General features: G+C 42.0%; 1 protein-coding gene and 1 long non-coding RNA gene across 6 annotated transcripts in view; one reads left to right on the forward strand and one right to left on the reverse strand.

Moving 5' to 3' along the window:
* Positions 1-11376: 11376 nt before the first annotated feature.
* Positions 11377-14707, reverse strand: LOC309640951. The gene is made up of 3 exons (XR_014252457.1): positions 14449-14707; positions 11827-12448; positions 11377-11456 (listed from the first exon to the last, which is right to left on the reverse strand). It is a non-coding gene; the product is annotated as an uncharacterized lncRNA (long non-coding RNA).
* Positions 12281-15715, forward strand: part of GPR19 (G protein-coupled receptor 19) — a 44942-nt gene continuing 41507 nt past the window's right edge. For 3 of the 5 annotated variants that reach the window (XR_014252423.1, XR_014252424.1, XM_082420289.1), the window contains exons 1-2: positions 12335-12419; positions 12923-12975. Coding sequence is in view for 1 of the 5 variants with exons in the window: in XM_082420288.1 (XP_082276414.1) it covers positions 12926-12975 (50 nt within the window). In the remaining 4 variants the exon portion in view is untranslated. The other 2 variants (XM_082420288.1, XM_082420290.1) reach the window with 2 other exon arrangements.

Here is a 15715-nt window from a genome sequence, read left to right on the forward strand (position 1 = left end):
ATCCTCCCTTCTCAGAAAGTCTGCTCCCTTAGGCTCTTCTGCTGAGAGATTATATCCCATCGTTCCCATTCTCTAGATTTTTTTTTTTTTTTTTTTTTTTTTTGCCAAGCCACATGGCTTGCAGGATCTCAGTTCCCAGACCAGGGATTGAACCCGGGCCACGGCAGTGAAGGCCCAGAATCCTAACCACTAGGCCACCGGGGAACTCCCCCCTTTCTCTTTCTGAAGGTGACCAGAGGAGGGGAGAGGCTGTATCTATCTGACCCGAATTTGGCCAACCAAATTCTCTCTCCTGAAAATTTGAAACCAGGTCTCAGAAACTTCAATTAGTAAACCGTAAATTAGAGATTAATAAGGGAATGTAGATTTGGAATTCAAAGAGCAGTTTTAAGAAAGCTATCTTTGGCCCATGTGTGATGGAGATGCAGATTAAGATTGCCTGCAGTGTCAGAAGAAAGAAAGGGACATTCAAAGTGGGGCAGAGAAGAGAGACCACGGGTTTTAGAAACACAGGTAACACTTAGCGCCCCCAAACTCCCCAGTTTCTGGATCCTGCCGCTCAGGAGGTCCAACTCCCTGGATTTCAGTTCTGTGGGAGAGCCTGTGTTTGTAAAACAATCCCCCTCATTTTGCTCCAAGCTAGTTTGTTACTGGTTTCTATTAGAACCCAAGACATCCCTGATTAACACAATGCTTTACATACTTGGAAGCAGCTTCTCTGGTGTCATCACATTTGACCCTCACAAGACCAGGGTTGCCAGACGAATGCTATTATCCTCTCTTGCAGATGAGGTCCTGAGATAGAGAAGGCTGAGTGCTCCAAAGCCACAAAAAAGAGCAGACAAGGCGCTAGGACCAGTATGCCTGCTCTTCGGAAGCTGAGTCCAGAGTCCACTGTTATGACTCTTGAAGATGTAATGACGTGGTGGGTTTGTAAATTTCATCACTGAGGCTCACTGGCTTAAATTACCTACAGTGCACTATTCATAAAAAGAAGGTTCTGGGGAAAATGAGATTCAAATTCCTAAAAAGAAAAATAGCATCTTCGAAAGAAACTGGACTCAGAAAGGGTTTGAAACTGATCCAGTGGGGTCAGACTTTAAAGAAAAAAATGCATCAGGCAATTTTAATTAGAGAAAAATCTTCATTTTCAAGTAAAATGTAGTAAGCAAATGCAGTATTGCTGGTTTCATAAGAATGGGAAATAAATAGCAAACCCTGGATCCATGACCTTAATTTCCATGACTGAAACATAAGTGGACAACCTCTGTAGGTAGAATATGGAATTTGGAACAAAAAACCATATTCACCACCAACTCACCATTTTCAACTACATTCATTGAGAAGATACAAAGGGGAAAACCTCCCTCGATTATGATCTCAGTCTTCAATTTACACAAACTTATACCTAAAAAAAAAACTGGAAAGTGCTCATTTTTTGCTCCTGACCACTCTCTGAATAACTGTTCACATGAATATTTGTTCATTCCTTCATTCACTAAATTTTTAATGAGCTCTTAGCAGATGCCAGACACTCTGGGGACACAGCAGAAAAAAAAGATAGCCAAAGTCCTGCTTTATGGAATGGAGTTTACACTCAAGTGTGGAAGGCAGACAAGACACAAATAAATAAGCATAGTATGTCATGTTGTTATAGGTGCTAAAAAAAAAAACAACTAGTGTAGTTGAGGATGCAGAGAGTAATGAAGGCAGATGCTGTATTAACAAGGAAGGACTCTTTGATTGACTGACACTTGAATAGAGACCTGAATGAAATGAGGGCATGGACTATGTCATTTTCCGTGTTCCAGGCAGAGGAAATAGCAAATCCAAGAGCCCTGAGGAATGTGCCTGGGATGGCTAAAGAGTAGTAAGGGAACTAGTAAGCCAGACACAGTATGTGGGGGCTGGGAGGTAGGAGATGAGATCAGAGAGAAAGTAGAGGTCCGGATCATGTATATTATATAAGACATGATAAAGACGTTTGATTTTATTCCAAATGAGGTAAGCCACCTTTGAGCAAAGAGTTTTGATCAGCTAACTTTGGTCACTTTCCTGAGTGGGAAGTACTTCAAAAAAGCAAGAGAGAAGTAGGGAGACCATTTAGTAGACCACTGCAGTAATCCAAACCATACTGGTTCAGACCAGGGTGGTAGCAATGTACATAGAAAAAGGGGTAGAGTTATTAATAGATGTGTTTTTAAAGATACAGCCAACAGGATTTGCTGAAGGATTGGAAATGGAATGTGTGTATGGGAGAGAGGAGTCCGTAATGATTCCAAGGCTTTTCCGCCTAAGCAACTGAAGTAGGTTTGGCCATTTACCGAATGGGGTTGACTGAGGGAGGAACAAATTTTGCTTTGAATGTGTTAAGTTTGAGATATCCATGGACATCCAAGTGGAGATGCTGAGTGAGCAGTTGTATATATGAGTCTCTCTTAGGGGAGAGAGGTTTGTGCTGGAGATACAAATTTGTAAATTTTCAGCATTTAGATGACATTAAAGCCATGGGACTAGATAAGATCACAAAGCGAATGAGTTTAGACAGGGAAGAGGCCTGGCCATTACAACTGTTAGAAATCAAAAAGATGGAAAGGCTCTAGACAAAGGAGAATATAAAGGCGCCACTGATGGAGTGAAGGAGAGCCAAGGAGAGGTGACTCAGAGGCCAAGTAAAAGAAAGTATTTCAAGGACGAGAGAGAGATCAGATGGTTCAAATGCTGCTGATAAGTCAAGTAAGATGAGGACTGAAAACCGACCATTGGATTTGGCCATGAAGGTCATTGGTGATCTTGATAAGAGTAGTATTGGCCAAGTAGAGGATATGAAAGCCTGACTGGAGTGGACTAAAAGGAAAGTCACGTACATACATGCTGTAAACCCACATGAACAAAATGTGCACACATACACCTTGTCTAAGCGGAGGGTGGCTAGGTTCTAATATCAGGGAGCCAGTCTGGAAGCAGGCCTGGGGTGGGGTCTGTGCGCTGGCAGATGAGGAAGTAAGCATGTGAAGAAGGTGCCACCCATTGACTACCTTAACTTGTTTCACTGTATGCTTTCACATTCTATGGTTCCTTCAATATCTTTTCTTAACTTTCCTAAGAATTGTCATGTTGACAAATTACCTTAAACCTCTTTGAAAGGAATCCCTTTTGGAGACGATGCTAACAGAGTTAGCACAGAATGAGCTTTGCTTGTGAGTCTCGTATTTCACCCAGCTAAGAAATAGAAAATCATCACAGAACAGCAAATTCTCTTCCCACAATAATAGACTGTCCTATTTACCAAATTAAGAGTGTAAGGCTTGATTGTAAATTCTTAGCATAATAAAAGGACATTGAGTTGCATTTCTATTTATTCTTGACAAAAAGCCTTTCCTGACGTTGTCATAATGGTATTCTTCTCCGAACCTCAATAATCTGCTTAAGATCTTCCTGTATCAGTGGACCAATTATACAACAAGTGTCTAATGCAATTTGAAATTTGTTGCCTTTTTCCTTAACTTGGGATTTGATTTTCTGACCTAGAATGTTTCAGAGTAGTTTTCCATTCTCTTCCTTTACCGAAGAAACAGAAACATCCAGAATAGTTAGGCCCTCTGTGGCCACATGAGGACAGAAGAGGGTAAGTAATAAGATAGAATTCCCCCGCGGAGCATTCATGAAGCAGGAATGTAATCGACCTGCTGAGCTGTTTAAACAGCACAGGAGGGCAGCACAAGGCCAGAACTGTTGGCCCCAATCCGGCAAATATTCCAAACCACAACCATACTTATGGTCTACTTTTCTGAATGCATACACAAGAGTTTTAATCCCCACCAAATTTAACTGAACTCTAAATCTGTATAGACTCTACCTATTAAACATTTTCAGATCATTTTCATACATTATTCACATAATAATCTGAATTTAACATTTATGTATTTTACCGTAGCAGAGTGTTTTAATAATTGTCTGTGCAGTCAAGGTAAGTGTTACAATCCTTAACAAGTGAGGAAGTAGAAATAAAGATAAAAGGTGATTTGTCTATGGTCATACACAATTAGGTGCAAAGATAACAACCTAAGCCTGATCCTTTTCCACTAAACTTAGCTCTTCAGAAAGATACTCCTCCATCCCCCAAACACACACCGATACATTCCACTGCCTTCATGACATATTCACTTTGACTTCAGATATAAATCTACAGTCTTTAACCTTTTCTGTATCCTCCAATGAGGCCAATTTCCATCCTCTAAACAAAATAAATACAAAGTAGGTAGCACCTAATAGATATTACTGGCAAATATACACAGTTGCAGTGAAGCTCAAAGAGATATCCCCTAGTGAATTCTGTTAGGTCCTCGATATGGCAGTCATGGAACCCATCAAATCTACAGCTCCTTCCAAGAGCAAATGCCCCACCCCTAGCATGGGCCACGGCATGGGCTCCTGACCAAGAACTGTGGTTTATGATAGGGCCTGGCATGGACACCTCTGCCCAAAAGGAAGATGATTATTAGCTAATCCAATCTTAAACTCTCACTCAAGAATTAGAACTGGGAGGTATAGTAAAAATCAGAAGGTCACAGTGAAAAGAGCATAGGCTGATGCAGAGAGAAGACATGTAGGGACATAGAGTCACTATGTGCTGGACTCATAGGCCATGGACGTCTATGGCAAAGATGTCTAGCGCTCCCAACATTCCAAATGAACTTATAATTCCTGTTTACATGTGACTCTTTCAAGGCCCCATAGTTTGGGTTTCCATGTTCTAAGGACTTGGCAGTATGGCTAAGATTCCCATCACACATGTGAACACACATTCACACACTATTCAAGGGAACAAATGAGACTGTTCCTTACAACCCAAAGAACTTAGCCAACCACCACCCATAGATAACGCTCCATAACCAAAATAAGCAACATATAATCACAACGAAGCTCACACGGAACATATGATTGTTTGATCAAAGCTGTACTTCATTCACTCATTATGTATCTATTGATTACCTATGTGTCAGGCATTAGGTGGGAGCTGGAGTTATAGAGACAAATAAGCAAGAGACAAATAAGACAAGGTCTCTGTACTTGAGGGGTTCCCACCTCAGTGGGAAAGGCATCATACAAGAATGGAAACAAATTGAGAAAATTTAGGGAAACTGTATACTGATGGCGTAAATGGTAGATCCTTTTTTGCTTGTAAGTCATTCTAAAAGAGCTCTTCTAGCGAAGTCCAGTTTATCAGTCAACATGAGATTTGTGTCAGCATACTGTATACCCAAGTGAAAAGATGAGAAGAGAATCATATCATCATTCTTGAGTGCCCTGATGACTGGGATGTACAATGGTGTAACTAGATGGACAGGGTTAATAATTACCACATTCATCACGACCATTGCTTCCTGCTGGCTTCTCAGGACTTTAAATGTGGTTATGATGTTTTAGACTTAAAAGTTAGACATTACTTACTGATTTCTTGATTTGAGCGATTATCAAGACAGATAATTAAAGAAAACATAGGGAGTTTAAAGTAGAGGAGGAAAGGGGAAAGGCCCTGAGAAATGGGAGAAGGAGGGAGATCTAAAAAACCAATCTTTTAAAACATGTCATCAATATGTGGATCCAGATTTATCATAGATCTACGTTAACTGTGGATTCAGTCTTAATCACTTAAAATATTAAAAAAAAATCCACCAGTACATACTCTAATACGTTTAGTTTGATTTCTAATATGCAGAGGGTTCTCTTGTAGTTTTTTTAAGCACTAGAGATGTAAGTCAAGTACCAACTCATACTTTAAATTTTAGAAATATTCTATTAAATAGTAGATCTATTAAATAAGTCATTTTAGGATAGATACAGTACAATTAAATTCGACAAATACTTAAGTGTGTCTCATTTGTATGAACCATAAGGCCAATCGCTAGAGAAAATTTGAAAAGTAAGATACAATTACCATCTTCCATGGCAGGAGCTTTATTCTATATATAAAAGTTAAACAAAGAGACAATAACATTAATGCATAGCCTAATATATGTGCTTTAAAAAGATGGTACAAGCAAAGTGCTATGAAGTTTCTAGAGGTGAGATCAGGGAAGGCTTCAGAGGTTGCTTTTGAAAGGGTCTTGAGAATTCAATGGATTTAAGTTGGGAGAGGCAGAGAACTGCATTAATTAAATGGGAAAATTTACTAAATGTAAACTTGGTAACGAGAAGAATCATCTTGTTCCCCTGTTATTGTTCACTGACACTGTCCGAGATAGCTCATAAATGTATACCACCCCTTTGAAAATATAGGATTGGAATTCTCTCTCCCTTTTGCCTACCAGCAGTCCTATCTCCCACAATACGAGCTCTGTATGCCAGATATAGTCATTTTTAGCTCATATGCAATTGATACAAGGGGAAATAATGTCAATATAATTCAGAAATCACATTGGTTCATTCATTATTTTTCCCAGCACACTTACATTTTGAAGTGATCAGAGGCAAGTCTTCTTACAATTAAATACAAAACCTTAGCAATATAAACACTTTAAGAAAAAAAGCAGGAAATTCTTCAGGAATGCCTTCCTTTAGTACAAATAGAGGCTTGTTTGTGGCTTCAAAAACCTTTAAGATTTTTATGACATTGTTATGTGGTAAAGCTACAAAGTGTGAATGAAGGCGTGAAACTGTTTTGTCCTGTGTGTGGGGTTGGGGGTTGAATTTTTTAAAAATTGAAGTATAGTTGATTTACAATGATGTGTTAGTTTCTGGTGTACAGCAAAGTGATTCAGTTGTAGATAGATATACATATTCTTTTCCATTATGGTTTATTACAGGATATTGAATATAGTTCCCTGTGCTATACAGTAGGACCTTGTTTATCTATTTTATATACAGTAGCTTGTATCTGCTAATCCCAAACTCCTACTTTATCCCTCCCCCACCCCCTTTCCCCTTTGGTAATCATAAGTTTATCTTCTATGTCTGTCTGTTTCTGTTTTGTAAATAAGTTAATTTTTGTCATATTTTAGGTTCCACATATAAGTGATATCATATGGTGCTTCTCTTTCTCTTTCTGATTTACTTCACTTAGTGTGATAATCTCTAGGTCCATCCATGTTGCTGAAAATGTCATTATTTCATTCTTTTTTATGGCTGAGTAATATTCCATTTTATATACATATAAATATATACATAGTTTATATATATATATATATATATACACATACATACCACATCTTCTTTATCCATTCATCTGTTGATGGACATTTAGGTTATTTAGGTTGTTTCCATGTCTTGGCTATTGTGAGTAGTGCTGCTATGAACATAGGGGTGCATGTATCTTTTCGAATTATAGCTTTGTCTGGGTATATGCCCAGGAGTGGGATTGCTGGATCATATAGCAGCTCTATTTTTAGTTTTTTAAGGAACCTCCATACTGTTTTCCACAGTGGCTGCACCAATTTATATTTCCAGCAACAGTGTAAGATAGTTCCCTTTTCTCCACACCCTCTCCAACATGTGTTATTTGTAGACTTCTTAATGATGGCCATTCTGACCACTGTGAGGTGGTACCTCATTGTAGTTTTGATTTGCATTTCTCTAATAATTAGCCATGATGAGCATCTTTTCATGTGCCTATTGGCCATCTTTATGTCTTCTTTGGTGAAATGTCTATTTAGGTCTTCTGCCCATTTCTTGATTGAATTGTTTGGTTTTTTGTTGTTATTGAGTTGTATGAACTGTTTGTATATTTTGGAAATTAAGCCCTTGTCGGTAGCATCATTTGCAAATATTTTCTCCCAGTCCATAGGTTGTCTTTTCATTTTGTTATGGTTTCCTTTGCTGTGCAAAAGCTTGTAAGTTTGATTAGGTTCCATTTGTTTATTTTTGCTTTTATTTCTATTGCCTTGGAAGACTGACCTAAGAAAACATTAGTATGATTTATGTCAGAGAATGTTTTGCCTATGTTGTCTTCTAGGAGTTTTATGGTATCATGTCTTATATTTAAGTCTTTAAGTCATTTTGAGTTTATTTTTGTGTATGGTGTGAGGGTGTGTTCTAACTTCACTGATTTACATGTGGCTGTCCAGCTTTCCCAGCACCACTTGCTGAAGAGACTGCCTTTTCTCCTTTGTATATTCTTGCCTCCTTGTCAAAGATTAATTGACCATAGGTGTGTGGGTTTATTTCTGGCCTCTGTATTCTGTTTCATTGATCTGTATGTCTGTTTTTGTGCCAATACTATGCTGTTTTGATTACTGTAGCTTTGTAGTAGTGCCTGAAATCTGGGAGGGTTATGCCTCAAGCTTTGTTCTTTTTCCTCAGGATTGCTTTAGCAATTCTGCATCTTTTATGGTTCCATATAAGTTTTAGGATTATTTGTTCTAGTTCTGTGAAAAATGTCATGGGTAACTTGATAGGGATCACATTAAATCTGTAGATGGCTTTAGGTAGTATGGCCATTCTAACAATATTAATTCTTCCAATCCAAGAGCACGAGATAATAGATCAGATTTTTAATTTCGACAAAACTGCTTTCAATTGGAATCAAATGCCCTCAAGGACCTATATGTCCAAGGAGAAAGCACATGTCCCAGGTTTAAAGGTTCTAAAGCAGCATCGTCTGATAGAAATATGAGAAACACATGCAATTTTAAGCTTTCTAATAGCTATATTTTTAAAAAGTAAAAAGAAACAGGTGAAATATTTCAACATATAATCAATATAAAAACTATTAATGAGATATTTACATTATTTTTTCATACTAAGTCTTTGAAATCCGGTGTGTATTTTACATTTACATCACATCTCAATTTGGATTGGTACATTGAAATTCTCAAGAGCCACACTTGGCTAGTGGCTACCATATTGGACAGCATAGCTCTAAAAGATAACTGTGATGTTGAGTACAAATGCCAGTGGAGGTTTAATTGTGTTAGTATTTTTTATTAGCCTAGTAACTTTTATGGTCCTAGGGTAACAAAACTGCATAGGCTTTCAGTGGTCTGCTCCTAAGCTTGTATTTTCTATAAGTCCTATTATTTTTAGTGCACCACTTAAAAGAAAATACTTGTTTCTTCTGTACGTATTTTCCTACCCTTCCTCCCAGCTAGAGGTAGTCATGCGACAAGGTTCTGAGCAATGAAATGTGAAGGGAAGTCTGTTAAATCATATGGGAAAGATTTTTCACCCTGATAAGAAGGGAGGCCACAAAGAGAAAGCATTTTTCTTTTTCTTCTCCCTCTATCCCTTCCTTTCTGTTTGAACATTTCACATGAGAACATGATTTTTGGTGCTGTGGCAGCCATTCTGTGACTATGACAGAAGACTCTGGTACATTGAAGATGGCAGAACAGAAAGGCATCTTTCCTTACAGAGATGTAAATGCCATGAAGAAGCCTGCCAGGCAAAGACGGGGGTAGGAGGGAGGCGGGAGAGGAGTTCCCTAGCAGCAGGAAGAGTGCTTCAGCAGATATGTCCTTAATGGGCATTGCTTAATATTCACAACCAAAGTTCACCCTATCTTCTCCCATATGCCCCCATCTCCTTGCTAATGATTCCCTTCCATCTGACTGGAACATTCTTTCTTCAGGTGTGACAAGAGTGCTGGAATTACTCCCAACACTTGCAAGAGAGCAGAGCTAGAAGCAGGAGCACAGTTTTCTTGAAGTCCCTTGTTTATCATTAAGGATTCATGCATAAACACTGCAATTTGGATATAACATGTTTAATACTTTAAAAAATGTTTAAAATTATCTATCTTGAAAAAAGTTCTATCACTCAGTTAATAAGTAAGCTTATATTGTGTTGATTCAACCAATTTTGGGTAATTGGGAATGCATACAAGATTCACTGATCAGCAATTTCTTATCTTGGGGTCACAATAATTCAAGAACCCAGGTTTACATAAATATGTGGACACAAATGGCGGCAGTTTTTTCACTGCTTTACAATGTCAGGGTAATTACAGGAGAGCATGCTCAGAATGCTGCTAAAGAAATGGTATGGATAACTTTTTTAGCTACTGATTGTGGAAATTCTGGAAGTCTATTTCCTGAGTCGTATGACAGACTGAATGGATAACCAATTCAGTAGTGAGTTTCTTTTACTCATCAAAGGATTTTTTTTTTCAGTGAACAAAGACGAAGTTTTATTTGACCACTTACCAGTCTTACACTAACATTTTCATCACATGTAAATGAACCAGTAGTCTCAAAGGATTCATAGTTCTATATCAACTCTTCATCCAATTCCCATTCTCTATTTCCATTAGAACCATCTCATCATGTGCAATAAAAGCATTCAGTTTCTTTTACAGTTGTTGACTGCCTTGACAAAGTAAGTAGTGTTTATGAGTCAGTCTTAATCACCTTAATAGGCGAACAAAGAATCAATTCAGCTTATCTACGTTTCTTTTCCTTCAGGAAGAAAATGTCAATTCAGTCCTGGCTTAGAAAACTGGCTATCACCTTACTTCAACCAAATGAGTGTACCTCTAGATAACGGAGCAGGATTTTAAAGTTCCTTGTGACTTTGGTACAAATTGTTGCCTTAAAGGGTAAGTATCCAAATTGCTACATTTACTAAATTTTACTATCATATCGAACATAATAAGAAAAACCCAGAGGCTGATTTTTTAAGGTGAAGGCTCTGTGAACCATGCTGGAAGTGTCCAGAGCCTTCAAAATCTGGCCCCATCTGCACCCATGTCCATACTTTTCCTCTACTTAATTTCATGCTACCTAAAAATTTCACCTTCCTTTTGTAGAAAGTTTCTTCTATTACAAATTAAAGTCTTCAAATCCATCATTTAAAACCTAACAGAGTCCAACAAAATTTCCAAATTGTTAACATCTATGCTATTATCCAACTCTAAGGTAAACATCCAGGTTTAGCTGAGTCTACCAGTTACTTAAGGCTGTTTTGAGCACATTAAAACGCATCACTGGAAATTCTTCCATAAAGATAGTTTTTAAAAATCAGCTTGCCTGCTTTTTCTTTGTTTTCAAACGGATCCAGTCATATCTATAACACAAAGTTTCACCAGATCTTCTCATTTTGTAAGTATCATAGCCTTCTAAGCCATCTGAAACTGATTCTGAAGGGAACTTAAAACCATTTAAAAAAATTTGCTTGTTGGTTTGTGCTTTTTCTGGCTATTGCTTCTAGAGTCATCTCTGTTTTTAGTTTCAAAATTTGCATGGCTCCCTTTTTGACTCTGCTTCGAGAGTCTTTTTTTTTTTTTTTTTTTCAATAGTCATTCTTAACGACGCAGGTATTGCTCGAAATTAGAGCAAGATGGGCTTAGGGTTAGGGTTATTTGCATCTTTTCCACTACAGGAGTCCATATTTTTAACAGGTACCTAAATACGACCTACGCTTTTGGGTGTAGTACTGTTGGTGCTTACCACTTCTTAGTTATGGTCAGAGTGGTGCTATCACCTTCATTACGTTGATAATGAAGCTCTTCCACGACAGATCTGAAAAGGCAACGATTTCTGAGTGATCAAGACTGGTTTTCATTACGGCTCGTATTTTCACTGGTTTCAGGTTTACACTTAACCTGTCCTGTTATTAACCTCCCACCCGTGTTCCCGGCTGAAAACGCGACTTTCATCATAAACTACACACCAAGACCTTAGACTCCGGACTCTGAAGTGGGTACCCAGCGGCCGCCCGAGGTAGTAAACAAAGCCCCGCGCAGGCGCAATAGCAGCAGAAGGGGAAAACTTGGTGTGCTGTCAGCCAATGGGATTTTTCGTACAGTGAAAAGTGGAAAAACAACAACAAAAATCCCCACACCGCATTCTAAGGTGATAAACTGGTTGGCTTTTTTCCATTTTTACATACTTCTGGCTTTTGTTTCTGAAGAACTTGTGCGGCCTTCGGGGCCTCGTAGAGAAGCCCTTCCTCGGCCCCGGAGACCTGCCGCTGGCGTGTCGCCTACTTCTAGCCTCGTTTGTTCTCGCCGCGGAGCCTTGATCTTTTTTACTTGACGACAGCATTAATCCATCGGGGCTGGAGGAGAGGGGGGCGTAAAAAGGCCTCAAAGCACCCCAAAAACATTACTACTCCCCAGACTGGCCCAAACATCGCGAGATCTGCCTGCGCGAACAGCGGGCGGCCCCCTCACCCCCCGGGCGTTTGCTCATGCGCTTGACTGATCGTTTTTAGCGCGAAAACATTTAGAAACGTTTTGGCTGGTAATAGTCAACCAAATTTGACCCTCGAGAAAGGTCGGAGGATAATTCACGTGGACGCGATGGATTCGAGCACACAACACTACATTCTTCGAGATTTTGCAGTCACAACTCCACATGCTTATACGGTCGTCACTCCTTTCCGTTGCTCTGTTTCGGCCGTGAACTCTGTGAGGAGGTTTCAGCGAATCGAGTAGTAAAGGCGTGGGCGTGGGAGAGCCGTCCCGGCTTTAAACCAGAGTGGTGAGCTTTCTGTGTTTGGAAAGATAACCCTGGGAGCGACATAGAGGAATAAATCTGAGGGGCCAAGAAAGAAAACGTTGTTTTTTCTTTGTTTGTATTTTTTTTCTGGAGACCAAGAGAGGATGTAAATGTCAATAAGGTAGTGCAGTGGGAGGGAGAAGGTGGGAAAATTGAAGCGGTGCGTGAAGGCAGTAGCTATGCAGCACAGTGGAGAGGGGAAACTAGGAAAGCAGAACTCTTGGCAGCAGAGCACGTCTTCCTTCAAATAGTGTGACCCTGTGCGTGTTTGTAAACAGAAAGGCAGAAATGCTCCACATTTAGTCCCTCGTGGGTAAGGTGGAAATCGGGGAGTCCCTAAGTGAGTGGGACGAGGAGGATTCTAAAAGCCAGAGTCCTGAGCAAGGGCTGAGGTTGGGATGAGGAAGAACAGTTAAGGTAACGGGAGTCAGGAATTCTGCAAGTGTCTTGAGAGAACTGACCCATCTGACCTCTTTCTCTCTCAGGGTATGTGGGACACCTGCGCAAGCACTGGAGTTTGCCCTGCAGCGTCTGAAAGGTACCACCCGCAGTGTCCCCTCCCAGTGGGTCCCCTGGTCCCTCGAAGCATCCCTCAGGCAGAATGCAGTGTGGATTGCATGGAGTGAAGTGGTGGAACTGAGCTACCAAGACACTGGCGCGTTACAAAAGTACCGGCTTGTCGCCGCTAGCCTCCCAGGTCACTAGGTATGAGAGTCCCATCTTGATGGTAGCAGCAGTCGTATGCAGCTTAGCCAGTATATTTTGACTCTCTGTGTACTGTCTGGAGTACAAGGCAGAGGAACGGTGCAATACATGGTTTTAGTAGACCAGCAAAGGAATGGCTTGTAGGTAAGCAGTATAGCTTCATCTGTAAGGAAAACTCAATATAGAAAGCTGCAGGGTTTAAGTTAGCAGTGAGGGAGAAGGATCCAGGTGTCGGTCAATAGAGTGGAAGTACTTTAATAAAGGCCCAGACCTAGTAGTCCCCTATCAAGAAGTTCTGCCCGGAGCACTTCACCTCATTTTGGCAGCCTAAAGTATAGCCTAGTAACTGGGCTGTATGTGTGGAGTTCATGGGAGAATGTTCCAGAAAAAAAAAAAAAAAAAAAATCCATGGATGCAATAGACTAGGGTTTCTGCGTTGGAGCCTGTTTTTGGGGGGAGTGGGATTGTTACCGAAACGCAAGTCCTGTGTGCCCGACGCACGGTGAGGCCACACGATACCAAAATGCTGGAGTCTGGAACACAGAAAGGTTTGTTGCAGGGCCATGCAGGGAGATGGGTGGCTCACGCCTTAAAAAAACCCCAAACTCCCTGAAAGCAATCAGCAAAGCCCTTTTATAGGAAAGGTGAGGGAGGGGCGTGGTTAGTTGGTGCACACTTTTTGGTGTCAGAGCCTTTGTCCTTGAGGTCAGGTCATGGTCAGGTCACGATGTTTCTGTAAATCTCCACCAAAACAAATGTTACTCTCTGTTCTGACAAGAAAAGGGGAAGGTCCCAAGGCACAACTTTTGTCCTCCGAGGTCCAGGCCCGGCGGTGAGAAGGGGGTCCCTGCGGGGGTTGGGGGGCGGTCACCCTAACCCCGGAGCGTCCGTCCAGCACCCAGTCTGGCTCCTCCCGCCAGTGCCCAGGCTGAAGAGGCAGATCTCAGACGGTGGCTCCCTCCGGGCCAGGTCCCCAGATCCTGCCCAGCTGTCATCGCTGAGGGAGCCAGGCGCCCAGGGCCCAGCTGGCCCTCAGGCTCCTCGGGCCGCGCAAACAGTGGGGGCCAGGTCCCCCAGACTGTGTCCCATGCAGACTGCCGCTGCCATTCGGTCGCAGAGGCGGGGATGGGGGAGAGGGTCGCCGCAGCCTCAGGGCCTGAGCCCGGCCCGTGGGCGGTCCCGGCGAGGCTCGGGAGCCCTGCAGGGTACACCCCCAGCCTGTTCCCTGGGCCCCCCAGCTCGCCTGCCAGCCCGAGGCCGGGTGAGCTGGAGGGCCCCGGGGAGAAGGCCGGGATCGGCCTCTTACCTCACTCTCCAAGTGGACGACCACCGCTCCGCCGACCGTGGGCTCAAAAACGCCCCTCAAACGGTGGCTCCTTGACAGTTGCTCGCTTGGGGGCGGGGCCCACGGCAGCGCCGACCAATGGCTGAATGGGGCCCTCTGTGGTGCCGATCAATGGCTGAGCAAGACCTCTCGCTGAGGCTCCAACCCCCGGCATTAATGATCTCCCGGTAACCGTTGCCTGGTAACGGGGTGCGGGGTGAGGGCGGGCAACAACGGCGGAGGGCTACCTCCGCCCTGCGGCGCTCGGTTACAGGGTCATCCAGCTGTAAGAGGCGTGACCTCTTCAGGATGGTGTCACAGAAAGGGTTTGACCCTTGAGCATACCAGTCACTCAGTGTGCCCTCTCTGGGCCTCGGTTTCCCTGCATGTCAAATAAGGACAATAGTGCCTACCTCATAGGATGACTGTAAAGAGGAAATGAGGTACAGTTGAAAAGACTGCATGAGTTACTAGCGTAGGACTTGATATGTAGTGTATGATCAACAAGTAAGAGTTTCTGCCTTGAGCTTCCACCGCATTTACGCGTGCCATCTCCTCACCAAAATGTGAATGTTCTGTGTAGCAAGGATGCATCCGTATTCAGAGAGCCTTAAGACAGATTCTTCTCCTTGCCTCCAGAGTAGACTCAGCTGGGGAGCTTTAGAAAGTCCTAATGCCCAGGCTTCACCCTAGGCCAATTCAATCAGAATCTCTGGGAGTGGAAACTGGGCATCAGTATTTTTTAAAGCTCTTCATTTTGCTGCTAAAGTTGAGAACCACTGCTTTAAGCAGGAGGAGAAGTTAGGCCTGTGGTTTAAGACCACTTGTCTGGATAGCTATATATTTGAAAAATTTCTAGAGGTATGAGGGCTAGAGTTTGAGATGGGCAGATGAGTAGGGCATAGTGAGCTCTATTCAGGGGAGAGGGCACTATGATAAGAAGGTGGTAAGCATCGTGATTTGGGAAAGGTCAGTGATGAGGTCATTAATACAGGCCCCAGGAATACACCGGATTTACTGTAGAGATGGAGGACTTTGAGCCTCCTAAGCTGGGCCTTTGATTAGCACAGGTGACACAATTCTGGCTGGTTAGCTCAGTTGGCTAGAGCGTGGTGCTAATTTAACAGCGGTGACACAGATGGTGATGTCTTTATTGCTTTACCACGCTGTGGATCTTGGGCCATGAGCGTGGTGGACTGCAGTAGTGGGGTGCGGGGACCTTTTACAGTTGCTCCATTGGTCGGGGAGG

Source organism: Balaenoptera physalus (assembly GCF_965194825.1).
Source record: "Balaenoptera physalus genome assembly, chromosome: 13".
NCBI lineage: Eukaryota > Metazoa > Chordata > Mammalia > Artiodactyla > Balaenopteridae > Balaenoptera > Balaenoptera physalus.